The 25788-nt window shown below is 40.1% G+C and overlaps 1 protein-coding gene across 3 annotated transcripts; it reads left to right on the forward strand.

The window, feature by feature from the left end:
* The first annotated feature begins 10268 nt into the window (after positions 1-10268).
* Positions 10269-25098, forward strand: LOC128022585 (GATA-binding factor 2). Of its 3 annotated transcripts, none has more exons than XM_052610283.1 (6): positions 10269-10519; positions 15435-15858; positions 17104-17675; positions 20229-20387; positions 23041-23166; positions 24009-25098. In XM_052610283.1, the coding sequence occupies exons 2-6, from the start codon at positions 15633-15635 to the stop codon at positions 24306-24308; spliced, it is 1383 nt and encodes a 460-aa protein (XP_052466243.1). In that variant the 5' UTR covers positions 10269-10519; positions 15435-15632; the 3' UTR covers positions 24309-25098. The 3 variants fall into 3 exon arrangements, with proteins under 3 accessions (XP_052466243.1, XP_052466242.1, XP_052466244.1); XM_052610282.1 differs by lacking the exon at positions 10269-10519 and adding an exon at positions 14880-15115; XM_052610284.1 differs by lacking the exon at positions 10269-10519 and adding an exon at positions 14886-15115 and having other exon boundaries at positions 17104-17676; positions 20242-20387.
* The last annotated feature ends 690 nt before the right edge of the window (positions 25099-25788 follow it).

The following is a 25788-nucleotide window of genomic DNA, read 5'->3' on the forward strand; positions in this document are numbered from 1 at the left end:
GTCTGCCCTCTCAGTTTTTTATGATGGCAGTTTGCATATACTCCAGAATGTTATGAAGAGTGGTCAGATCCCTCTTCGCCATGAAAATGTACTTAATCCCAAAAACATTCCCGCCATCTTGCCACAAAAGGACCAGCAGACATCATGTCAGTGTTTCTCTCAGATCACTTTGTCAGGCCGAGACCATTCATGGGTCGCTTCTCACCCAAGGCAGTGGACTCACTTACAGTTTTGGCTAAGAACACAGATATGAATAAAGAATGGTACAAAAACATCTTTTCCCAACCATCCAAAGACAGTTTGGTAAGGAACAATGCCTATTGTAGCATACTGGAGCACCTTGCCATAAGGCAAAAGTGATAACTAAGTGGCTCGGGGCACAAAACAGCGGAAAACTCCCCAGACCTGTGCTCAGTCCTCAAGAGACGGGTGGACAAAAAAAACCCCTCTGAGGTACAAAGTAAGGGGAAAAAACCAATGTCAATACGTTGGGTTTGACCACTGCATACAGGGACGGAGTTGACCATTTTCACACTATTTTATAGCTCTGTGTCATTAAAATGAGCGTCCTACTAAGTGCTTCTATACAGGACTATCACGTCGTGTCCAGGATCCAGTTCTCAGCCAAACCCAAGAAGCTGGCAAAGGCCAACCTGAGGTCATCACCTTCATGAGGTCATCACTGGTCAGCGCAGGGCCATTTCCTGTGCCGAAATAACAATGTCTCCATGATAACGTAGACATATTGTATATGCTGTACAATAATCATTCTGAAAATACACACTGGAGGGAAACCAAGACAATGTCTGTTAGCACTGATGCTTAGAGCGACCGGACCCTTACAATGGCACGCACTCTGTGTTTGTGGTTAGTGTTTCACAGCGGAGGGTGGGAAACCCTGCCAAACGCTCATTCTCACACATTCGCAGACAAAATGCTGTCGAAATGGCTTTTGTGAAAGTCAAGGGCATGTGTGAATGCCGAACAGAGCACACAAACAGAAACATTTCTAGAATAGCTATATACATGTGTGTTTTTTTTATGTACATTACATACTCCTGCTATAGATTTTAAGTTTACAGTTCCAGAACTTGATAACATCTGTCAGTACATTAGTTTGGGTCATACTGAAGTGAGAGTATTCTGTTGCACATGGGCAATAATGACATTACTGTGCATGACCTGATTTTGTAATTTTTTTTATTTATTTTTTTTAACATTTAAAAGTTTGGGGTCAGTATATATATATATTTATTATTATTATTATTATTATTATTATTATTATTATTATTATTATTATTATTATTATTATTATTATTTTATTTATTTTTTTCTTAAGATTTTTTTTTTTTTTTTTTTTGACAGATCACAGTTTTCACAAACTATTTGTAACATTGATAATAAGAAATGAGCAGTATAACATCACAGAATGATTCCTGAAGAATCATGTGACACTGAAATCTGGAGCGATGATGCTGAAAATTCAGCTTTGCATCACAGGAATAAATTACGGTAACACCTTACTTGAAGCTTTTCTAAATAATGCACTATAAAAGTATTTTAAATGCATTAATTATGCCTTGCAATAGATCATATGATCTTGAGAATAACTGTAACCACAGTTATAATACATTAAAACAATTTTCTATTAATTGTTACACCTTTAGAATGCACATGCATGTATTAAAATACATTAAAGGACACAACAAACAATTTCAGGTGTTACAAGGAATCTGCTAATATTATAATGCATTTGAAACTTTCATTATCATTGTGTTACATTGTACATTATGATTTCCTTCATAATGCATTATACATACAGACTGATATAGCGCAGCCTCTCATACCATACAGCTCAAAGAAACAACTTTTCATCACACATCTTGATTTGGAGCCAAATGTCAGGTATTTGACATCATAAGCCCGTGCACGCACACACGTTGACTTCCAGTTGGAGGGTCGTTACAGGTGAAGCCCCTCCATCAGTGCTTCATCTAGAACATACAGTACAGCTCCTGCCAAGGCTGCGGTTTAGCTGTTGATCAGACCGGAGCTTAAATTCTGTTTGAAACCGGAATCCAGCAGCAGTACTGTATCCTGATGTGGTGCACAATGAAAGTTGAGATGCAGAGAAAGAGAGGTGGATGTGAGGTGCTGGGGGAGGTGGAGGGTGGAGGAGGGGTGCACACGCGATCCAAGCTGAAGAGTTCAATGACAGTTTCTCAAAGCCCAGGCAGAAAGCTCGAGATGCTCAAGAAGACTCCTGCACCAGACAAAGAGTTCCAGCTTGGCTGGTGTTCATCAGTGATAGAGTGCCCACAACAGAGGCGAGTGTGAGGTGGTCCCGGGCCCCAGGACTGTACTGACCCGCCGCTGATTGATTGTGCCGGCCCGTGCTCACCTGCAGCCCCTGCACACACACACACACACACACACACGTCCTGACAGTCTGCAGAGAGACCCGTCAGTGTCAGAGAACAATATCCTGCACTGTGCAGCTTGCAACTGAGCACGCTCATAAATCACCACGGTGACAGAGACACCACCCTCACTGTCCGCACTCCATGACACGCGCACACACACACACACACACGCACACACACACACACACACACACACACACTGTCAGAAAACCTCAAGCTGAGCAACTACATGAAAGGAGTGTTTTTGAAAGGTTACATTGTGGCACCTGGCTTGGGCCGGCAAACAGGAATATTCTGCTCATTAACCATGTCCTCTCAGAACAACTGTGTTATTTCTGTAATTAAATGCATTTGAAGCATCCTGGTCCTGGGTGCTGATTGGTTAACACAGCACTCCATTTACTAACAGAAAACACCTGTTTACTTGAATCATCTATGACATGAATCATAACCTTTCATCAAATTGTAATCATTTGCCTCTGAAACCAACCACTTGTTTTTTTGTTTTTTTTTCTGCCCCTATCACCAGATTCAGATTTTTACATTTGACGTCAACCAGCAACTTATTGCACAAAAGGTTACATAAAATCCTTCAAATCTAGCATGGAAATTATTTATTATTTGCACCAATAGTTCACTATACAAAGCATATAACAGTTGGTTCAAACCATCATCGATGCAATTCTGTTTCTTATTAATGGCTCATGTTTTCTTTTGCATAGTTTTACTTTGCACATTGTTGAAGTTGAAAGCTTCTGACATGTGAAAAAAATATGAATTTGTAAACCTTAGAGTTTGGAAAGACGGTGTTTGATATCAACAGAAAAGAAATGGGATTTTCAGTTTCACTCGTTTTTAAGGTGTCCTTGTTATACATGCTCTTACTATAATACTAACAGTAAATTATGCATAACTACAAGCAACTAACCCTAAACCTGTAAGTACATTTTTTATTAATATCACTCAGTACTTGTTTGTGCAAATACACTACAGCCAGGACGCCTCAAAAATAGTGTGTAACCAGATTTTCTGTTTACTATTTTGAACATGTTTTATATGATTTGTTCCTGTGTGAGAGACACAGGCACTGGCCCGTCCAGCGGTCACTGCACACTGACCGAGCTTTAGTTCGAGAGAGCAGGATGAAAGGTGAGCGGTGCGCTGCGCAGGTGCCAGGTGTGATCACGGCGGGAAAAGACGAGGGACGGCAGGAACAGAGGGACACAAAGGACCGGTCTGTTTCCTCCTCACAGCTGCAGCGGGAGGAGAGGAGTCCGGCTGACAGATAGACAGACACCACAGGGGAAGAGAGGGAGAGCTCTGACGGTGATCCTGGGTCCTGGGTGACGAGAGACACATTCTTTCCAAAAGAAGTTGGGGGCAGGCGGAAGAAAGAGGAAGATAGAAAAGAGTAATTCTACCTGTGTCTCTAGATGTTCAGCTGAGAATAATCTATACAGTGGCTTCAAAACAACATTTAAAGTGTCTGAATAAGGCTCTGAGAAGGAGTCAGCCCCCTGTTTCATCTCTGGAGGAAGCATGCCTGTGTCGGATCCCTGTCTAAGGTTTTTATCATGAGTGTGTAAGTGTTATTTTTGTCTCAGCATGACTCCAAAAATAGCTTCAACCCAGCTCCCTGTCAGGACACAACAACACACACACACACACACACACACATTTGTTTTTGTGAAAAGTGTGTTCATCCCACAGGCGTAATGGTTTTTATTCTGTAAAAACTTTATATTCTATCTGCGTTCACCAACACTACCCCTAACCCTAACCCTCACAGGAAACTTTGTGCATTTTTACTTTCTCAAAAAAAACTCATTCTGTATGATTAATAAGCGTTTTGAAAAATGGGGACATGGGTTATGTCCTCATAAGTCACCTTCTCCTTGTAACACCTGTGTCATTATACAGAGTTGTGTCCTGATATTTCACAAAACAAGAGCACACACACACACACACACACACACACATATATATGACGGTACATATTTGACACTTTCTGAATGTCTTCACAACCATAACCATCTGTGTGCATGCAATAACACACACTTCTAGTCGCACAAACTTGGACAGATTATTGGTAGGGCAAGGTCACTTCCCATTGGCCGCAAGTCTAACCTTCTGTTTTCCAGGGCAGCTTTTTTCCGCTACTCGACTGCTGATAGGAAACTTAGATAGTCTGCTGAGCTCAGTACAGACAAAAGGACTTTTCCTTCTCACCTCCCCAGACACTTCACCACATCTTTCCATGACCTCTCTTCATCCTCTCTCTCTCCTTATCCCTCTCTACTTTTTCTCTCCTGCGCTTCAGCGTTAACTATTTGCCCTCTACCTGTCAGAGCGGAGCGTGGAGGTGAGGCCAGGTGTGCTGCCCACCGTCACGTGATCAGGCCTGAGGTTTGGAGTGTTTGACAGAGAGGAAGTGACCTCCTGTGCCGGCTGCTTCCCGTCTCACTCTTTATTTAACCCTCCACCAGACCGCCGGTCATGCTGTCCTCTAACATCTGAAGTTCACTTCCACCTGCACCAGACTGAGAACACAGGCTGTACGCGGCTGTGGGGACGATCGGTTTTGTGGTGCTTGGGATTCTGTATAATTCGTTAAAACCAAATATTGCCACATTGATGGCTCAAGAAGGTGTAATTGTTCAAATAACACATAGTTTCATTAGAAAATATAAAAAACTATTTATAACCCTAAAGTGGACATTTGCATAGAATCACACAACCACAAACTTTAGGGCTAAATTATGAAGACCTACAAACAGTTATTAATACTAAACAGTTATTGCCGGTGATTTTTCTTTTCGTTACACCATGTATCAGTATACAGTGTTTAAAGTTCTATGTAGAGGTCATGATAACAGAAAATAAGGAGTCGTAGCTGGACGTAGATTGTAGTGGTTTTGGAAGGATGAGTGCAGACAGGAATGCTGGGCTGAGAGTGAGCTGGACGTGTGTTAGTGGACGGTCAGGGAAGTGAAGAAAACCCGCGAGCTGGAGCCAGTTAAGAGGAATATCAGGAAACTCCCCACCCTCCCACAGTCAGGACCACCCCTCCCAGCGCCCTCTTCCTGCCAAAACTCAGCACACTTCCTCTGCAGCTTTCGGGATTCCCACCTGGGACATTCCATCCATGAAACGCGCCTCACGCTCTCTCTCTCTTTCATTTCGTGTTTGATTTACAAAATGCAGACTACAGCTAATTGTGATTTTCCACCCTTCCCTTTGCGTGGCTCACTCCTGGTTTCCACTATATTCATAACTATTTATTTATTATTACTTTTGCATATTACTCCCTCTGCAGTGTGCGAATAATTCTATGAGTTTGTAAATTCCTGTCAGTAATTTTCGCGGTTTAAGTTGGTTTAGCACAGCCCAGGTCATCATTTGGCGTCCTTTTAACATGCGGCTAACAAGGTTTTACTTTCGAAAAACTTGCATAAGATTTCTTTCTTTTGTGATTTGTAACTTGTATTCTAACTGTTGTAGTAGCTACTGAAACTTTGCATATACTTTACACGCTCTCAATCTTTTGTTTTGACCATTCCACCCTAACAACCCCCTATAATTGGCATCCTGTCCCTCTGGTCCCAAGAGCATTGTGGGAGCTGAAAACATTGCTCTCTGACCACTAGAGGTCACTATATCACAAAGCAAAACGGTTCATGCATATAATCACTCATTCCGTTCAGGGCGAGCTGTATTTTTACAATATAAAACGAGTGATGTAGCCAGTTCCCACACAACAACAACAACAACATCAAATAAAGGAAGGCATAATCCTGATGAAATTAACTAAATGAAATGACAGAGGAGCGAATGTAATGAGAATGAATATGCAGGAAGGGTGAAAATACAAGGTTTCGTGACTTTGTCTTTGACCTTTCTCGGAAAACGAGCTAATCCTGGGGTATAATAGACTCTGGGCTGATATGGAAAACGGCTGCTCCGTTATCTGAGTTGCTGTGGAGACCATCAGAGAGCGCGCGCCCGGTGAAGATGACGCTTTATTAAAAGGGGAGTTTGTACATATTGGAAAAAGGCGCTTTTTGACACAAGTGTCACTCACGTGCACAGCGTCCCCCTCTAGAGTGGAAATGGAAACCTGTCTCTTTTCTCTAAAATAACAAAATTCACCTCGAGCACGGTTAAGCTAGTAATCCATTCTTGTGTGCAGAATGGGCCTCTCAGAGATCAGTGCTGAACTCCAGCATCTTCTCCAAACTAGAAATAATCAGTTCAGCCTTCGAGTTAATGAACTGCCCACTTGTTCATTTAATAAAACAATATAACAGAGTATTTCTGAATTGTAAAAACGGCTATTTCAAAATTCAACAACTACAACAACGACAATAGCCTAATCTCTTATAAAAACGTGAAACACTGTAAAAAATGGTTTTGTTAATTATAATATTTTTGTTTCCATTTAACGTAACGTGATGATGTCTTTCATTTCTAGCTATTTTTTTATAATGCTGGTTTATGTAGGGCTATTTTCAGATTGTTTTTTTTTTTTAATTAGAAAATATTTTCACTTTGTCACCACTTTCAATTAACTATAAAAAATGAAGACAGACGTTGTTTTTAGTTGGTTGCGTTTTTTATGTTTTCTGTCAACGCGGGAAATTTTAAAATGAATTCGAACTGGCGATTTTTCAAATTCTTCTCAACCATTATGACGTCTACGCTTTCGGGACGCGCGGTTTAATGGAATGAACTCAGGCGTTCGTTCATTAGTGAGGAAACGAGATCACTGCTGTTTTAAAGCCTAATGGACGAGCTGATATTCAGTTACAGGACAGCTTCTGTAGATAACGAACTCTAGATCTACTGATGAGAGCAGTTTCCATTAAACTAAAGTGATTTATGACTAAAAGCTTAGAAAAATATTTGTTTCATATTTTTATTTTCTTTAAGTGACCATCACAAACAAATTATACCATAGCCTACACTTTGTGACATGTTCTTTATAATTATATGAAAATGGTTTTAATCTAATTCTATTATTGGTTTCATTATTAGTCATTTACACAGTAGGCTATTGCAAAGCCCTATAGCCAGTGCCAAGTGTTTCCAGCTGTCTGCTTTTCAATTAATTTATAGGACTATTGATTTTATTTCCCAAAAGAAAGACGTGAAAGGGAGAGTTACGATGCTGCTGATATCCGCTGGATAAAGAAAGCAAAACAAGTGTTTGGATGAAACAAGCTAATTTCACAACTAATTCAACACGTAACAGATCTAATGACAAGACAGAATAATCAGGCAGATACCTATCAACAGTAGCGCTACATTATGAATGATACTGGCTGCATTGATATGTTAAGCGCGTGTACAATAAACTCGCTCAAAACTGGCCTGTGCACGTTAAATGTGTAAATATTTCTCCTTCGGGTAGCCTATCTGTCTCTATCACCCCTGCGATCTCCCCCCTCAAATGATGCATTAGATGCATTGAATGTATTTGTTGTGGCGCTTTGAAAGGCGGTGATAATCTGGGGGAGAGAGATAAGAAACACCAATTTATTCAGCGCCACTTTGGACCCTGTTTCCAGCCTCGCTCGGTCCTGACACCTCCAGCGGTAAGCTGATAACGATTAGGCCATTTATTATCTTCACAAAGAACAAAGATTGCCTCACGCCGATGAAATATTACCCCCGGTAATAATCGGAAGGAGAGGGCCCTGGCATCTGATGCATGCATATATAAATAATAACTTTAGAGCCCTTTAAAAAAAAAAGTAATAAAAATGAAGAGAATAGGCTAATATAAAAATGATATGAAAAATAGAGACAAACCAGCACAAATAATTTGATAATCAAATAAGTTAAAACATATTTTGCAAGTCTACCAGAAAACTGAGTGTGAAATAAATGCATATTGCATAAGAATAGGCTATACGTCTTTGCCTTTCACTATTCAGTAGCACACTTTACTTTGACGCAGTGAGAACTCCGAGACGGCTCTACTGCGCCTTTGATGGACAACGTGAAATGGAAATGTCACCGTGTCTGCCACAGCATGCTGCTGCAAGGAGCAGCCGAGCTTAACAGTCGCCTTTATTAGTCTACAGAAGGTTTTTTTTTTTTTTTTTAATGCGCTGGAGATGCAAGCTCGAGACTGATAAGCGCTTATCTCGCACGCATCATGAGTGAGCATCTTCTTCTGGTCAGATTGCAAAGCTCCTGTAAACCCAGCAGCTACTGCTCTTAACGTTTTAACATGACAATAGATGCATTAATTAGATGTTTAATAAAACCGCACACGCTAAATCCATATTTCTTTATAATCAAATAATTTTTTTACATTTTATAAAAGTAATAATAATAATTATTATATACTTATTATAATTGTAATAATAATGTCAGGGTTTCCTAGAATTTATTTAAGTTAATGGTGACAAAATAATGTTCCCAGTGTTAATGATATTATTATTTTTCTTGGTTTTCGATTTAAAATGAACGGGAGATTTAGATTGTCAAGTAGAAAGAAGCGATGTCACAGCCTTCCTTATCTTTCCTTGTCGTTTACTATTTTAACTTTTAATAATTAAAGAGTGTGCATCTAATAGGACAATGTTTGTCTCTGCACAAAAGTTGCATTTAGCATTTCATAGCACAGATTATTGCAGAGCATTTAGAGATATTTCTTCCGTGATATAGCTAACATCTAGAAATATTAAATAAATATTATTTTGCCATAGGCTGCTTAATAAGACGTGATTAAGTTGGCTATGAAAAGACATGCCAACTCATGTCATGACATTATCCAAAGTGATAAGACCGATAAAAGCACTAAATGGCAACCGATAAACATTCTTCTTTTCAACCTTGCACTCGCCGGAAACTCAGATAAAAGGAGTAGCTAAATACTTGTCTTTTTTTAAATCTGTTTTTCCATTATTACTGATAAGTGCACGACAAAAGGAAAGCCACGGATTTTGTAGAATTTTGATTTTATCATAGGCTAATTCTAGGCCCGCTATTTGACCATGGTAGCAACTAAAGGAGCAGGAGTTTCTGATTTGACTGACTCGAATCCTTCGCCGCTCGTGGTCTCTTGAATGTATACAAAACAATAGCTGGCATTAGACATTGTTATTTTGATCATTCTATATAATGCAATTCATTCTGTCAGAGTTCACTCCTCTCGCGCTCTCATTGTGCGCGTGCACTCTTGGGGGAACCCGGGCGCGAGAGGCTGGAGCTGCACCTGCCCTGCCTGAGCCTCTGCACGCGAGCCCACGGTCTCGTGCCGGAGATTTACCGAGGCTTTGCATCTTTTAAAAGTTGCTGTCATGTGTGAGAGAGTTAAAACTGACCGAGTTGGGGGAAGGCAAGGTCGACCGCAACGTGGCAACAGACAAGAGCGAGGAGGAATAGAATCCATTAAGATGGGAAGCCTAAAGGCGTCGTCTCATATTAAAAGTGAAGATTTACATATTCACAACACTCAAGCAAACACATCTGCACCATCAGTGATTTAATGAGAAGGGCAAAAGAATGTGCAAATCGGTCTATGGTGGGTTTAGATTTCATAATTTCCCCTGCATTCTTTAAACTATATCTTACGAATATCACAAAATAATAATATTAATATTCATAATAGTGCAAATCCTCTCCGCATTGTGTGCCTGTGTGAAGGTCAGAATCTAAGAGCTGTGCGCAAAGCCTTCAGCGACCGGGTCTTGTTTCATAATTACACGAGTGAGAACAGCACACAACACAGCTTTTAACCATCAAAGCACTCCCCGGAAAACCAGATTGGCTGACGCACGGCTACGTTGCAGCAGTCCTACTTTGTGCCTCAAGTTTCGCTGTTTCCACGGGCGTGAGTGAGACCAGATAGAGTACGAGGTGTCAGACACTACTCCACACCGTGAGCCACTGAAGAAAAAGCATTCTGAAAGCCGCTTGACTGGAAAGTTTGGCATCGCCAGCTGTGCCCCGAGCCTCAGCGCTTGGCGAAGCACACACCGAATCACCGCTACTCTTCCCTCAGAGACGGTGCCACACGGAATTTGGCTCCAGGACACATATCTCTGTGAAATGTCAAGAGGAGAGAACCCAATCATAAACAACTGGTAAGATGCGTTTTGCGCAGCGAGTGTGAAGTCGAGTAATACGAAGAGATTATCCACGCGTTTTAGAGAGGAATACAAATTATTAATTGTCTTAAATGAGCAAATTATTATGTTTTAGGGCCTATACGTTTTATTCCATTTAAAGAATGATTTTAATAGGATTGCTGTTTATAATAATTGTTTATAATAAAACAAAAAGACAATAGAATGAATTATACATTTTGTATGACTTAATTAATATTAATAATAATAATGCATTGTTGTTATTAGGTCATTATGTTATTTGCGTTTGTATGACTGCAGGCGTTTTGGGTTATACCAGAAAAGACTAAAACGACAGAAATTGTTACATGTTTTACGTGTAGATTTTGGTCTTCATATTTTTCACATGTGATAGGCCTAATAATAGGCTATTAATATAATATTGTGACATTTGTTTAAGTATTCGATTTTGTATTATTATAAGGAACGTGTATAAGGAATTATAAGGAACTAAGCACATATTTATCTTCGTAAACATGTTGACATCAAATCCTAAATATGCAGACCAATAAACAACCCAAAATTAAATTCCACTTTACAACGCATATAGCCGCATCCAATAACACAATAAATGTTTTATTCGTGAAACGAATGTATAGGTTTATATATTAATTGTGATTGTGAGGGCACAATTTTGATATTCAACAATGGAAAGAAGGCATAACCTGTTACGAAAACCATATGAAGTAATTTTCTGCCAATATTTCAAATGAGCGTAACGACGATGCCCCCCCCCCCCCCCCCAACAGAATGATTATAAATGTGAAAGCAAATGTGATGTGAGTGAGTTGAGGAATTAGCTTTCTCTGGAATGCCCCCAGGACGCTAGCATTAGCCCACCTGTGCTGTTTATTTAAATCATTGACTCCAAAAGCTGTCAATCACACGAGGAGGGCTGGCGCGCGGCCATCGCCCTTCACATTTATGACTACCACAGGATCCTTTTCCGACTAAACTAACGCTGTCGCTCAGAATAAGAACTTTACACATTAAACGTCGCACAAGACAAAAGCGGCACGTTAGAATAAACGCGGCTAGAGGCATGCACGGTTTAATACTGCACAAATATGAGACTTTGCTTCAAAATAATGCGGATTGTTGGATGAAAAGAAGAGAGGTGGAGACGCTTGCTTTCAGTCCCTGTTATCCATGCTTCAGCAGAGGACAGGAGGCTTGTGACTTTGCCTGTGCTTGTGTCTGCCCCCGAGTGCCCTGTCACAATCTAATTACCCGTGAGTAAAGGACAATACCGCTTCAGCTGGTCTGTGTCATTCCCCCTGTATCCAGTGCCTGCTTATCTTCACAAACCCTTCTGCGGGGCTCTCTGCCCCCTCCTGCCCCCTCCTGCCTTCTCTAACCCCACGGAGAATGATAAATGCACGGCGAGGGAACGAACGGGCAAAGCCATTTCACGGCACCTGTTAATTAAGGGAATGATTGCCTCCAATTTCGCGGAGCTTGTTTCCACCGCTCTCCATTATTTTTATGCAATTATTTGAAAGCGACTTAATGTGACATCACAAACGTGATGTCATTGTCGTCGTCACAGTCACACACACGGTGTACGACACAACTTGTGTTACATAAGAAACTAAATCTGAATCTGCAGACACAACATTAAAAGAAGAGTGGGTTTTTGGGTCCTCGGTCGGGGGAATCGCTTTAGTAACACCCCAAACCTTAAATGCTTAGTTCCTAAAAGGACAGTCTCTTTTGCGTTAACATTGAGAGCAACTGGATTACCATAGGTATTTAGTTCAAGTATTCTCTAAAGAATGTTTAGCCCTAGGTGAGCTGAACCAAGAGCCGTTATTAACGCTAAAACACACACACACACGCACACACGCACGCACGCACGCACACACACACACACACACACGCACAGTATAATAATTATATTGCCTACAATAGAAGACATATTCGGATATATAATTATCAATTAATAATAAAATAAAAATAATACAACTATTTTAATATTTGTATTTCCCAAAGGTTTAATGTTTTATTTATTTCACTTTAATACCATTGGCTGAGTAGACACACCTGCGTACTGTATTTAGTCTACATAGCACTTTGTAGCAGCATCAAGTCACTATTCTGTAAAAGCTCTTTTGGGATAGTATGCGTGATTATGCAATAGCACAGCATTTCAGTTTGGGATAAAGGTACAATGTGAGAGGCCATTTTAGACGCCTTAAGTTTATCACGTTCCATTTATGTCTGCATAATCTGGCATCGCACCTTTTGGATGTAAGACTGTGTGTAAAATTGATCATTGCACTGCAAAACTAAGCGTCATATTATCATGTACATTCTAATTTGTTGGCTTCGGCTGCAAGGGCTTTTTGTGCTGTGTAGGGCCCCTGGCCAGAATCCAGTGTGTTAAAAGGGATTTAAGCATCTGGTATTGTCACAATAAGGCCACATAGCCTGTTTAAGCATCTTTATACAATCAACGCTGACAGAAGTTCTGTGGTTTAAAAAGGGCTCAGTGTTGCATTGGTGCCCAAATAGATTATTTACTCTTCTAAAAACTTTCACAGATTTTATTCTTATTTTTATTTTTTTAATGCAAATGAAAACACACAATGCCTACAATTTACTTTTAAATAGCTTTGGAAAAGTCTTTGTAGCCCATCTATATTTTTCTCCACCTTTACCGAGATACTGTGACGTCAGGACACGGCGTCAGAGTGGCGGCTGGTAGGGGCTCTGCTCGCGCTCCAATTATTGCCTGTCAATCATTATTGCTGCAGAGGAGTGACAAAACCTCCTGCTTTAAGCAATAATAAAAACACTAAAGTACATATTATCATCTAGACACACTATAACTATTTCGAATGATAGGTTAAAATGTAAAAAATTAGTTAAAAACGCAACTTTTCTGTAAAACTGGTTCTTGATGTAGACCTGAAATGACACTCAAATGTTTTTCGAAAGATAATGATGCACACGCTGGAGCTCCCTGGTAGACAGGTCTGTCTTGTGTTCTCTTTGATTGATCCAACTAGACAAGCTAAATAAATAATTCATATACACAAAGTGTTGCTACAAGCAGTTAGAGGCCACAGAGCTACCAAAGGTGAGAAGCAGTGATCCAAAAGAGCACGTTGTAAAATCCACTATATTACATGTAAGCCTATCTATGTTAGAAACCATCGAGAGGATTTTGTATTTTCAGTTAATGTTAATGCTATTTTAATCGTAGTTTCCACTGCATGAAAAAAAAATTAAAACTAAAACATTTTTTCTATAACAGGATAGACAAGTCAATTTAATGTTGAGGTGAAAGCTGAAACAATTTATTAAACTCTATATGCAAATAAGGTCTTCAGCTGACTAACCTGAATCCACAGTTTATCTAACTGCTTATCAAGCTGATTGGCGACGTTGTGTCTTTCTGCCCGCGGTGGGAGAGCCTGCTGCTTGTTTTGCCATGAGATAATTGCAAGCAAGAATCAACGAAGCTGCCCTAATGGCCACCAATTGGCTCTATTTGGACCTGCCCATGCGACCTGTCGGCACCAGCGAGAGACGAGCCCACTTTAATATGTAAAGAGACGTTTGATCGCTTGAAACAGCATACAAAACAGTGTTTTCACAAGAAGAATGCGGTGACAAGTAATTTATAACAATTAGACGCGCAAGAACAATAGCCCCCAATTTAGAGACCATAAAATCCTCCTCCCCAATTAATGCCTGAGGTGCTAGAAATTGTGTTTGTTTGCATTTGGCATATATCGCATGTGACACTTCACTGATACAGGTTTTGTTGTTTTCAACAAATGTTAATGGTCAGGCAACAGGTCCTAATCAAATTTATAAATGCAATATTTTCTTTTTATTATTATTTATCAATTGAAAATTAAAATAATTGCTTGTTGGCACTGTCTGTAAAAATAAAATAAGGCCTAGTCTAACCTGTGTCTGTTATGCTATTATTATTAGATTAAAAAACACAATTCGTTTAAATATATATATATATATATATAATTAGTATTATTTATTTTTTTCTGAGGTTCTGCGAAACCAGACTATACAAGACTCCAACTTTACATTCATAATTTCAGGTCAATCTGAGCTATTAGTCTTTTAGTAAAAAGACAACATTATCACCCATCATCAAGCTCTAAGAAAAGTAAATAGGTCTCAATAAATTGCTCCGCTGAATGATGGGTCTCTGGATGTGGAGCACTAGGCCGAGAGTCGCCGTGGCAGTTCGGAGAGCAGATGTCCGAGCCAATGGCAGTCAGCGCGATCTGCTATTGGTTAACAGCGCGATCACTGCCAGCCCGTGACCCCGCCCATGTTCGGAAGATATGGAATCTACTGGCGCCAGATCCGACAGTACACAGGCGCAATTCATTAATGAGACTTCTCTCCGCTTCGGACAGCCGCAGTGTTTTAAAGAAGAGTTTAACATTGGACTGTGGACAATTTGAACCGGTGGCGAATTACGAATGTCAGCAGACATCTTGAGGATTATCCTTCTTTGTATATGATTAACACGGGGAAAATAAACAAGACTGGAGTGCTGAAATGCTAGTTTGCGCCGTGAGTAGCCTACTTTACGATAGTTCTTTGAAACTGCGTACTGTTGAGTAATGCAGCGACTTTACAGGTTGCATCCCATATTTCAAAAAGGTTTATATATACATACGCGTGTGTGTATAGGTTATACTTTTATTTTAAGACTTGTGCTATATATATATATATATATATATATATATATATATATATATATATATATATGACAATAAAAGTAAAAAGACAATGACTAAATACGATAGTATGTCGTAGAAAGATGTTTAGCTCTTATGACTTGGAACATATTTTAAAAAATGAGATGCATCTGTTTGTTATTCTCTTCCAGGTGTTCCTGAGCATTATTGAGAGCAAAGAAGCAGGATCTCTATTTATCCAAAAAGTGAGGCCATCACCGACTGAAGCATTAAGCTCAGGACACTTATTTTAGTAATCTTAAGGACCATACTTGGTCTGTTAGTGTACAGAAGGTTTTCAGTAGGCATCAAACTTTTCGAAACAGTTTCGAAGTGCGGACAGTATAGACATGGAGGTCGCGACCGATCAGTCTCGATGGATGGCCCATCATCATGCGGTACTCAACGGCCAGCACCCAGAGTCCCATCATCACGGGCTTACACACAATTACATGGAGCCCATGGCCCCTCTTCTGCCCCCGGACGAGGTGGATGTGTTCTTGAATCACTTGGACTCGCAGGGGAACCCGTACTACTCCAATTCTCGGGCGAGAGTATCATACGGACAAGCGCACGGTAAGATGCTTCTTTTTCTCATACGATATTTTGATGACAGAATATTTATCATTATGCAATTTCATAGACATATTTCAACCACACTTAACATTTATCAAGCAACAAAATGTCTTATAAATTACACAATAGCCTAGGCTACTTGTTTATTTATTATGCTATTTAAGTGCTAAATGTGACCTCATTTATTAAGCTGTTTGAAACAGGCCATTGTTACTGTTACTGCGAAATTATTAATTTGTATTCATATTTAAATGTGTAACATTAATGTAAAATCTTTATGTAAAATCTCCATGTTAAGCCTATAGCGAAAGATCCATTTTGTTTACGTGGTTATTTGGTTTAATAGCCAGGATTTGCTTACAAATCTATAATAAACCTGACATTGTTGACATCTTTTATGCCCATTTCATATAATTTTTTTAGTAGCCTACAACTGTTTTGTGCTTGTGTAACCGAAAGATTTCAGTGACTTTTGCTCTTACGGACATTGAAGTGAAACGTAGTGAATAAAATAATAAAGTGAATAAAGATATGGTCATGTAAATGTTTTTGCTGTTGCATGCACAAACTATAGGACTATGACAGTTACAAATTAGGCCTATAGGATTTCTTGAACTGGCATCTCCAAGATATGCGTGTTGAAATGTAAAGAATAAGAAGGAAAATAAAATGTCCAGCGAATGACTTGATGAGGAAAGGGAAGTTCGTGTCAGGGAGGGAGAGAGAGGGGGATCAAGGCACTTCCCGGATGCCAAATCAAAACGAAAATTCCTGATGAACTTCTTAGTTCAAGCGTGTTATTTGTGCGAACAACAGGCTTTAGTGAGAAGGAATCGTTCAAAAAGTCGCCTGTCGCTTTTGTAAGGAGATTTTACGTCTGTTTATTAGGAGTAGCCTAGTCTAGGTAAGTTTTTGAGAAAACACGTCGAGACGAAGGAAAATACATATTTAAGTGATAGCGTGCAGTTTGAACAAACATATATGGACTAAAAGATGAATCGTCAGCTGCGATTTTGTGTTGTTTAGGCTAACTGATATTTAATAGTAGCCTATATTAGTTTTATCTCAATGTCAGATTTGAATTGTTCGAGGACGGAGTCAACAGGTGAGAGTGAACATTAGACATTTTGTTGAAACAATCTGGTGCTTTGGCAAAAACCGCGGTTAAATAGGCTAGACATTTCTCTTGTAATTTGCATTTCGAGTCGAACTTTATGTTCGTTCTGTCTTATATCTGTTTCTCAGCTCGTCTCACGGGAAGTCAGGTCTGCCGGCCACACCTCATACACAGTCCCGGGATTCCTTGGCTGGACAGCGGGAAGGCAGCGCTCTCCGCCGCTCACCACAACGCCTGGGCGGTCAGTCACTTCAGCAAGCCCGGCCTGCACCCCGCCAGCGCCGGTTACCCGTGCAGCAGCAGCTCCAGCACCGCTCCCGTCTCCTCCCTCACATCCGCAGCCCACTCCAGTCCACATCCCCTCTACAACTTCCCCCCAACCCCACCGAAAGACGTCTCACCGGACCTCGGTCCTTCGTCTCCGACCTCCGTTTCTGCAAGAATGGATGAAAAGGAGTCCATCAAGTACCAAGTGTCCATCGCTGATGGAATGAAGATGGAAGGATGTAGTCCTCTTCGGGGAAGCCTGGCTATGAGCGCGCAAACAGCGTCCACGCATCATCCCATCCCCACTTACCCGACGTACTCTCTTCCCGCGCCACACGAGTACGGCGGCGGTCTGTTTCATCCTGGTACCCTCCTCAGTGGATCCCCTTCGAGCTTCACACCTAAATGTAAAAACAAGACACGGTCGTGTTCAGGTGAGTTAAGTTCTGACTCGACCATGAAGTGATGAGTAGAAATAATGGGCATATTTAGAGACACATTGGCTTAGTGAGCATTATAAAAATCATTTTTACATCATTTGTCGAAATGTAACTGAAGGATATATGTGTATTTTGTGTATTGTTTTAAAATAATTACATTTAATCAAAGCATCCTAAAAACCAGGCGTCCTGAAAAGTTTGCTGGCCTCTGCTTGACTTTTTTTCTCTCAGATAGGCCTATTTTCCCCTCAGACACGGTTTAGTTTTATGTGGAGTTTACTTATTTTTGTCTAATTAGATGAATTCGCCCGCCATTTTCGGAATCTCCCTCGAGGCAACTCTACACCGCAATTTTTAAATTATGACACAGGACAAGTTTTAGCGGCTCTTCAAAATGCCACACCAAAATACATCACAACTCAAAGCTGTCATTCCCTTTAAAAGACATAAAAGCATCAACTAGCATGCTAACCAATGTAAACACTGTAAAACAAACAAACAAACAAAAAAAAATCAAATCAAAAATATATACACTGGTGCTACACACACAAAACCAAAATCGATATATATATATATATATATATATATATATATATATATATATATATATATATATATATATATATATATATATATATATATAGGCTATATATGTGCACTATATTTTAACTAATATAATTTATTAAATTCTTAAATACTTTCGAAAGAGGCACCAAAATTAAGTTTATTGGATTTTTCGACCATACTAAATTTAAATAGCCTACTGGTGAAGAAATTTCAGTTACAGTAAGATAAAAAATAAAATACATTTTTAACATTGTGATAAAATATCGCAAGGGATCCGGTCAACCAATGAAAGAACAAATACAAGTCTGTCAGAGGTGCTGGAAAACATGGCTTGCGTAAAATGACAAATAAAATACAAAGTGGAAAAATTAGCTTTTGCGGAAATGTTGGCTTTAATTGTTAAAATTGGTACCTCCATATCTAGAAAGAAGGTTTATTTTTATTTATTTAAATTATTTATGTTTTTATTTTCTCTGCTGGTTAACGCCTCTTTGGATGAATGATTTTATTTGGCGGGCTGCGTGTTGCCTCATGTTTAGCTTTGAATTTAGCCTTTATTGCACTTTAAACGTTGAGGAGTCACGACGCGCTGGCTCCAGTCATATCCTGTATAACTTCAGCTGGACAAATCACGACATACTCCCGCCTCCACCTTCCACGACCCCAATACTGACAAAACCCCGTCGGGTCAGGCCTTCACATGCGACAGGACCCTGCTGTTTGTGTGAATATTTACGCACGACCTCAGCTTGACGAACTGCTAACCAACTTTATATTGAACTATTTTTTATAACACATTACACTACAGTTGCATTACATTACTCATATAACTTATGTGTAATTCCTATTACTAGGCTATTATTATTATTATTATTGCATATGATAATAGAAGTAACAATGTCTAAATACAAGGTGCTTCATAAATTAATGAATCTTAAATATTGTTTTTATTATTAGCATAATAACACAGAATGACAAAATATGTCCTTATCATTGTTTTAACTTTTTATGTATGTATTTAGTTAGCCAAGCTATGAATGTGGAAAATGCATAGTGCTGAAAATGTTGTTGTTGTTGGAATGGGACCATTCTGAACTTCATAGTAAATTGTTTTGGACCATTCTTTAGTTGTAGAGATTCAATGCACACAATTATATCAGTATCACAAACATGATTGAGGGCTGACAGGAAAAACATAAATAAATCAAAAATAACTTTAAATACTCAACCCATTCGCAGGCCCATTTTCGCCTCACACTTCCAGCACCAAGTTTCAGTACATTTAAAATGCAAGCCATACTTAAATTAGCTACAACACATCACATACACTTCAAAAGAGCATCCATTATCCGGGTGGATTCTTTTCCCTGGTCAGGGTGGGACAGCGACTATCTCACATTATAATGTGAATAATAGACAGGTGCTCAGGGGAGTGAGGAGGAAGAGCATATGAATTAAAGCAGGGCCCTTTCCAGCAGGTTAGGGTGGTTCACTGTGATATGACCTCTGAGAATAGAACAAGCTGTGACAGATGGCTGATAAACAGGCATTAATCTGAATTAACTCACATTATAAACACTGTCTTGACTTGAAAATGTTGTAGCTGCAAAAAAACAAAACAAAAACACCCCCCCCCCCACCCCCCCGATATTTAGTGTTCTTCCTATAGAGGAAAAGTGAAAAAGTTAGTATTTATAGGTAATTTAAGAGTAGATCCTAGATGTATTGTTAATTTTTCACTTAGTCACACTGTTAAATGTTTTATTTCAACCACAAACACATTCACAAATTCCGATATCCATTAAGTAATCCATCCCTCTCAGATGAGAGATTCCAGTGTGGATGTCATGTCAGGTGTTGTCTAATTAACTTGGGAGTTGTTTTTCTTTGCCCAGACTGTGCCTTTGCATGACCCTGTGTTCCTGTATTGTAGTGCGAACCTCTTAATTATATAAATTTCCCTTGCTTTTCCTCCACTTGAATTCTGCACAGAGGGGCGTGAATGTGTGAACTGCGGAGCCACCTCCACCCCGCTGTGGCGGCGGGACGGAACGGGCCACTACCTCTGTAACGCGTGCGGCCTGTACCACAAGATGAACGGCCAGAACCGACCCCTTATCAAGCCAAAGCGCAGACTGGTGAGTCCTCCAGAATCCTTTCAGTTCCCCACACACGTGAGAAAGAGGGCTAAATAGGAGCGCTGAGCAGAAAGCCTGAGCACAATTCCAGGAAAGTTATATTTTCCCTATAATCTTCCTGGTATTGTTTGTCGCCCTCACCCCCTGGTGATCCCCTACTTGGCCTGTTACAATACTGCTACTATTGCCATTGTTCCCGCTATCATTATTGCTTCTAGTTCTGATACTGTCACTGATACCAATGCCCATGCCTGTACAATTATCACCACTCCACACTGAGAGAAACCTGTTTCCACACTATTGTCTGAGTGCATCTGTTTAGATCCAGCTGTTTGATCTAGTTCTTCTTTTTCTGGGGGTGTTTAGAAAGCCACATGCCATTGGTTTAGGTTTTTTTTTCTTATGATTCTGGTTCCATTTCAGAATCGCTGCCAGCACGATTATCTGGTTTAATCTCGATGAGATGTTTAAAAGCAGATTTTGTTTGTTTGATTTTTGAACTTAACGGCTTTTTGCATTTGAGATGACCCATAAAGAGCAAAACTTAAGTTTCAAGATTATTTAGCTGTTTTCTTGAGAAATCATTAAGATTACACATTGATTATGCTTTGGTTATCAGTCTCCTGTTTTTCGGTCCCTGGACTGCTTTAAAAGAAAGGTTCCTGTGCATTTATTTAAATGTAAATCATATTTTGTTGGAATAAAATACCTGGGACAGGTGGTTTTTTCAGCATCAGGATTCTATGGAAATAAATGACTTTTTTTTTTTTTTAAAGAATATAGCTCCATTTTCCTTTTCACATAATCGTATTTTATCCTTTAGCAGGTGAAACTGTATATCTCTACCTCTCTAATTACTCTGTTATTAAATCATTCTTGCAGTCTTTCAAAACATGATGTAATGTTATATAGAGATTCATTTTGGAGACACAACAAGCAGTTTAATTGAGTGAGACCGTCTTTTTCTATCAGCCATGCGTCCTAATTTAATTTTCACTTGGCTAAGTGACCATCAGAGTGAAAACACAAGTGTCTCAGAGGGAATCTGATTTCCACACTTAGCTGACATACTCAGCAGGAGAACCACAAGCCTTGTACTGAATTACAAATAGATATTCAAAGAGAAATCAAAATATGAATTTAGCACTCCTCAGTTCCTAATTATGATGATCATTATTATTTTTAATAAATAAGTAGTGGTAGATGTAACATCGATTTTCCAACATTTGGGGGTTATTTCCCTTTAGTTTATTTCCATCTCTCTCTATATGTTCTCATGGTGAAAAAAAGGCCACATGGTTTTCCATGGAGTCAGAGAGCTGGCCCATGCGTTTGCATTTTGGGCTGAAGTGTTTTCAGAGCGCTGTTCAAAGGCCATCCAGTTGTTTCCTATCCGGATATCTGCCCGGGCCCGATAAGGAAGCCAGGCTCCCGGGTGTTTCCGTCTTCAACAAACCCGGCTGAATTTTCTCCGGGCCCGGCAGGCCCTGGTGACATCTACTGTAAAGCGATTATCAGAGACTGTGTGTGAAGCGGCTGGGGCAGGGATTGGAAAATAAATGGATTTATAGGCTACTCTTTGCTCTCTTGTTTGTCATGCTCGACTGCCACTGAGTAAAGTTTCGGAATGTGTGTTTTTGTTGTTGTCTGCGTTTTAATTCTATTTAGCCTACAGTGTGTGTGTGTGTTTTATTTTTTATTTTATTTTTTATTTTTTACAAAAGCTCAATAGAAATTATGTAAATCGTTTGAACCCACAAACGCTATATTGTGTCAGACTGCCGGGGAATTGCGTTGTATGCCTATAAATGTTTCTCATTATGTGTGAAAAATGAATCTGTAATGGACAAAAAGCGAACAGAGGATTGATGACCCGGCTGTGCAGTCGCCACGCCCACTGAAGCGTTTGATTCGTGGCATCAAAGCCGAGCAGTGTATCGAAACGTTATAAATTAATGATCTGTCTAATGCATTTACCCAAATATGGCAGACTTCATTAGATACAGGTCCAAATCAAACGAATTTCACCAGGCACAGTTTTTTTCTAATCAAGGCACAAATTGGAAAATTGAATTTAGCGTGTTTAAATGCATAGAATGGGCTATATTTAATTAACCCAAACACGGAGGCGAGTCCCTGGTAAGAGATTTCATATGTCCAGGCCGCATTTGCTTTAATGTTATTTGGGGCTAGTTTTGAAATGCTGTCTGGTGCAGAATACACATAGTAGGCTACGAGTGAGTTATAATATTCGTCACCGCATCAGATTGTTATCAGGAATGCATTTCCTTCAACCCAAAGCCATGTTAGTTGTAACCCCTGACTGATATTACAGTGTGGAAAACAGAAATCCAGGAATGAGGCTATGTAGTCAATTCGACGATTGGATAAAAAAAATTAAATCAGCAGCAACAGCAATATGATTTAAAAAGTTGCATATCATTACAAGCTTCCGCCAAGTTAATATAATGCATATGTCTATTTAGACTTTTCTACGGTTGTCCAGCAACTTCATGCAAACAGGCTCGGGATTATACGTTTTTAGCCTTTTTTAGATGCGCGCGGGATTGTTTAAAAATGTTGTTTTGGATAATGTATACCTTTTTAATGTAGTGCAAAGCATTGAATATTTTTGGGGTTTTCTTGTCTACAGTCTGCTGCGAGGCGAGCTGGCACCTGCTGCGCGAACTGCCAGACAACCACGACCACTCTGTGGCGGCGCAACGGGAACGGTGACCCGGTGTGCAACGCCTGCGGGCTCTACTACAAACTCCACAACGTGAGTATTAAGTGCCGCAAACACTGAAAGTGACAGCGATGTGCTCAAGTGGGCGGACAGCTTGTGTGGACTGAGGAGAGAGACGACTGAGGCCGGCTTTCCCTGTCAGACGGAACCCGTTGACCGTTTTCGGTTCAGATGAATCCAGCTTTGTTTCAGAGGAGGGCGTTATTCCCAGGAGGGACGACAGGGCGGGTCTGCTATTCAAGATACGGCGTCAGTTATAGGCTATCAATTCGGAGTTGTCTGAAACTAGCCTTTTTAATGTTAAGCTTGGCTGCGATCTGTTTAACAGACGAATAAATACATTTCACCTTAATGAAACAAGCGAAGAGAGAGAGAGAGAGAGAGAGAGAGAACTGAATTGCTTGACAGCTGAGCTCCTGAATTGCTTTTTTTTTCATATCTAGTTTTCGTTTGAAATTCAACTCTGAAAGCATAAAAGACTATGTTATACATGTAGGCTGTTAAATGCTTAATACAATGAATTTTAGAGAACATTTATAGGTTATACTTTGTTATACTTAGCCTATAAAAATATTTGTAAAAATATATAATAAAATGATAGATTCTGAAAGTATTTATTGTAATGTCATGTACAGATTTATCTTAAAAGCAACTATGGTAGTAAGTTCAGTCATTACCAATAGAGTTCAATAGAACTATCGATCATAAATGGCTAACTTTGTTTTTGGGGAAACGCACCCCTGATCTGTTTTCCTGGTTAATTTTCTCAAAGGTCCATTTGATTAACTTTTGCATTTAAGAGAAGCATCTTTTCTGTACTTCAAGACCTGCATCCCGTTGCTCATCGTTGACCTACGCGATCTGTTTTCTTACAGGTCAACAGGCCGCTGACCATGAAAAAAGAGGGCATCCAAACACGCAACCGAAAGATGTCCAGCAAGTCCAAGAGGAGTAAGCGATCTGGCGAGGGTTTCGAGGAGCTCTCCAAGTGCATGCTGGACAAGACCTCTCCGTTTGGCAGCGCCGGTGCTCTGGCAAGCCACATGTCACACATGGGCCACCTGCCACCGTTCAGCCATTCGGGACACATGCTGCCCACACCGACTCCCATCCACCCCACATTCAGCCACCCTCACCATTCCAGCCGCTCTCCCGTCTGGGCCGAACCTCACTGAAGACCCACGCTAGCTCGCATCCCCTCGACAGGGGCCTTGCGTTCGCTCCTACACAACCCCCTCCCGTAAAGAGATCAGGTGAGGGACGCCAAGGGGTCCGTGTCGCGCTCGTTCCTGCTTGGACACTGCCGGTGAAGGTTTCATCTCATCAACAACAACGTAAACTTGTATAGAGGACGGTTCACGCATTTAAAAAGCACCTCTCCTTTCTGAGGATCCTCACAGACAGAGCAGAGGGAGAGAGAGAGAGAGAGAGAGCTCTTCGCTTTTAGCTTTCGTTACATTTTACTGAGTCACTTTGGTACTGTCCTGAAAGAGAGGATGTGTGTTTGCAGATTCACTGTGGCAGTTCGTTCGAGAACGCTCTTCTCAGAAACTCTCTTGTTAAGGACTAGCTCTGACTCTCTGCGTACGTGATAAGTCAAAGACAGAGAGACAGAACGAGAGAAGACCGCTATGTTTATCCCCCCCAACATGCTGGAATACACCATGATTCCCTCTGAGTGGACTCTACGGATATGACATACAGGCAAAGAAATGTTTATAAAGTTGAATTGTTGTTATCGTTATTATTATTATTATTATGATAATTTATTTTCACTCCTTATCTCTTATTTCGCTTTCCTCGGAACACATTGTCATATTATAAATATTATTTGGTTGTTATTGATAAAAAATAAAAAATAAAATAAAAAACACTGACCTATCCTAGCCAAGGCGATGTTGCGGAGCTGTACGTTTTTATCATTTTCCATTACACAAATAAAGGAAATAAAGTTTTAATACTTCATCTTTCCCCTGAGTATTTCCTTGCCATGTGAAAGCAAAGTACAGTCAATCTTCTTCTTAAATGAAGACCTTTCTGTGGCTACAGGTGGGTTTGCTCATTTATATGTCTGATTCTGTGGCATCGTACAGTATTTCCAAGCAGTTACTGTAATTTAATATGAGAAATGCACACAAATGGCGAAACATGCACGAGGCCCAACACAAACACACCCAAGTGCTCGGATACGCTGCTGTTCCGTTTACTAAGTGTCCGAGGGAATTTCACCGAAGCATCGCTGAGCTCTAGACGGTAAGCGATATCAGATGCACACGCTAAGTGCTTGAACTGGTGATGAAGGAGACCTCTGTGGCATATAAGCCCCCGGGGTGCTTCGGTTTGACCCAGACAGCAGTTTTCAAACACTGGGTGGAATGGGGGTTCCAATCACATGCAAATGAGAAGAGCCATACTGTACAGAATGCATTTAGATAGACACATTTGTATTCCCCGTGTCCTCCTTTTCATCGGACTTACTCAACCGCTTTGCTTTTGGCATGTCTTTCTGGAGCCGAAGGAAAAGTTAGCAAAAGGACAGCGAGTTTTTTGGTAGGAGAGAGAGAAATTGAGACCAAAAAAAAAAAAAAAAAAGAGAGAGAGAGAGAAAGCGCAAAAGGGAGAAGAGGAAGGAAAGGCAATCAGTCCAGTCCGTGA

This window comes from Carassius gibelio, chromosome A11, assembly GCF_023724105.1.
Source record: "Carassius gibelio isolate Cgi1373 ecotype wild population from Czech Republic chromosome A11, carGib1.2-hapl.c, whole genome shotgun sequence".
Classification (NCBI taxonomy): domain Eukaryota; kingdom Metazoa; phylum Chordata; class Actinopteri; order Cypriniformes; family Cyprinidae; genus Carassius; species Carassius gibelio.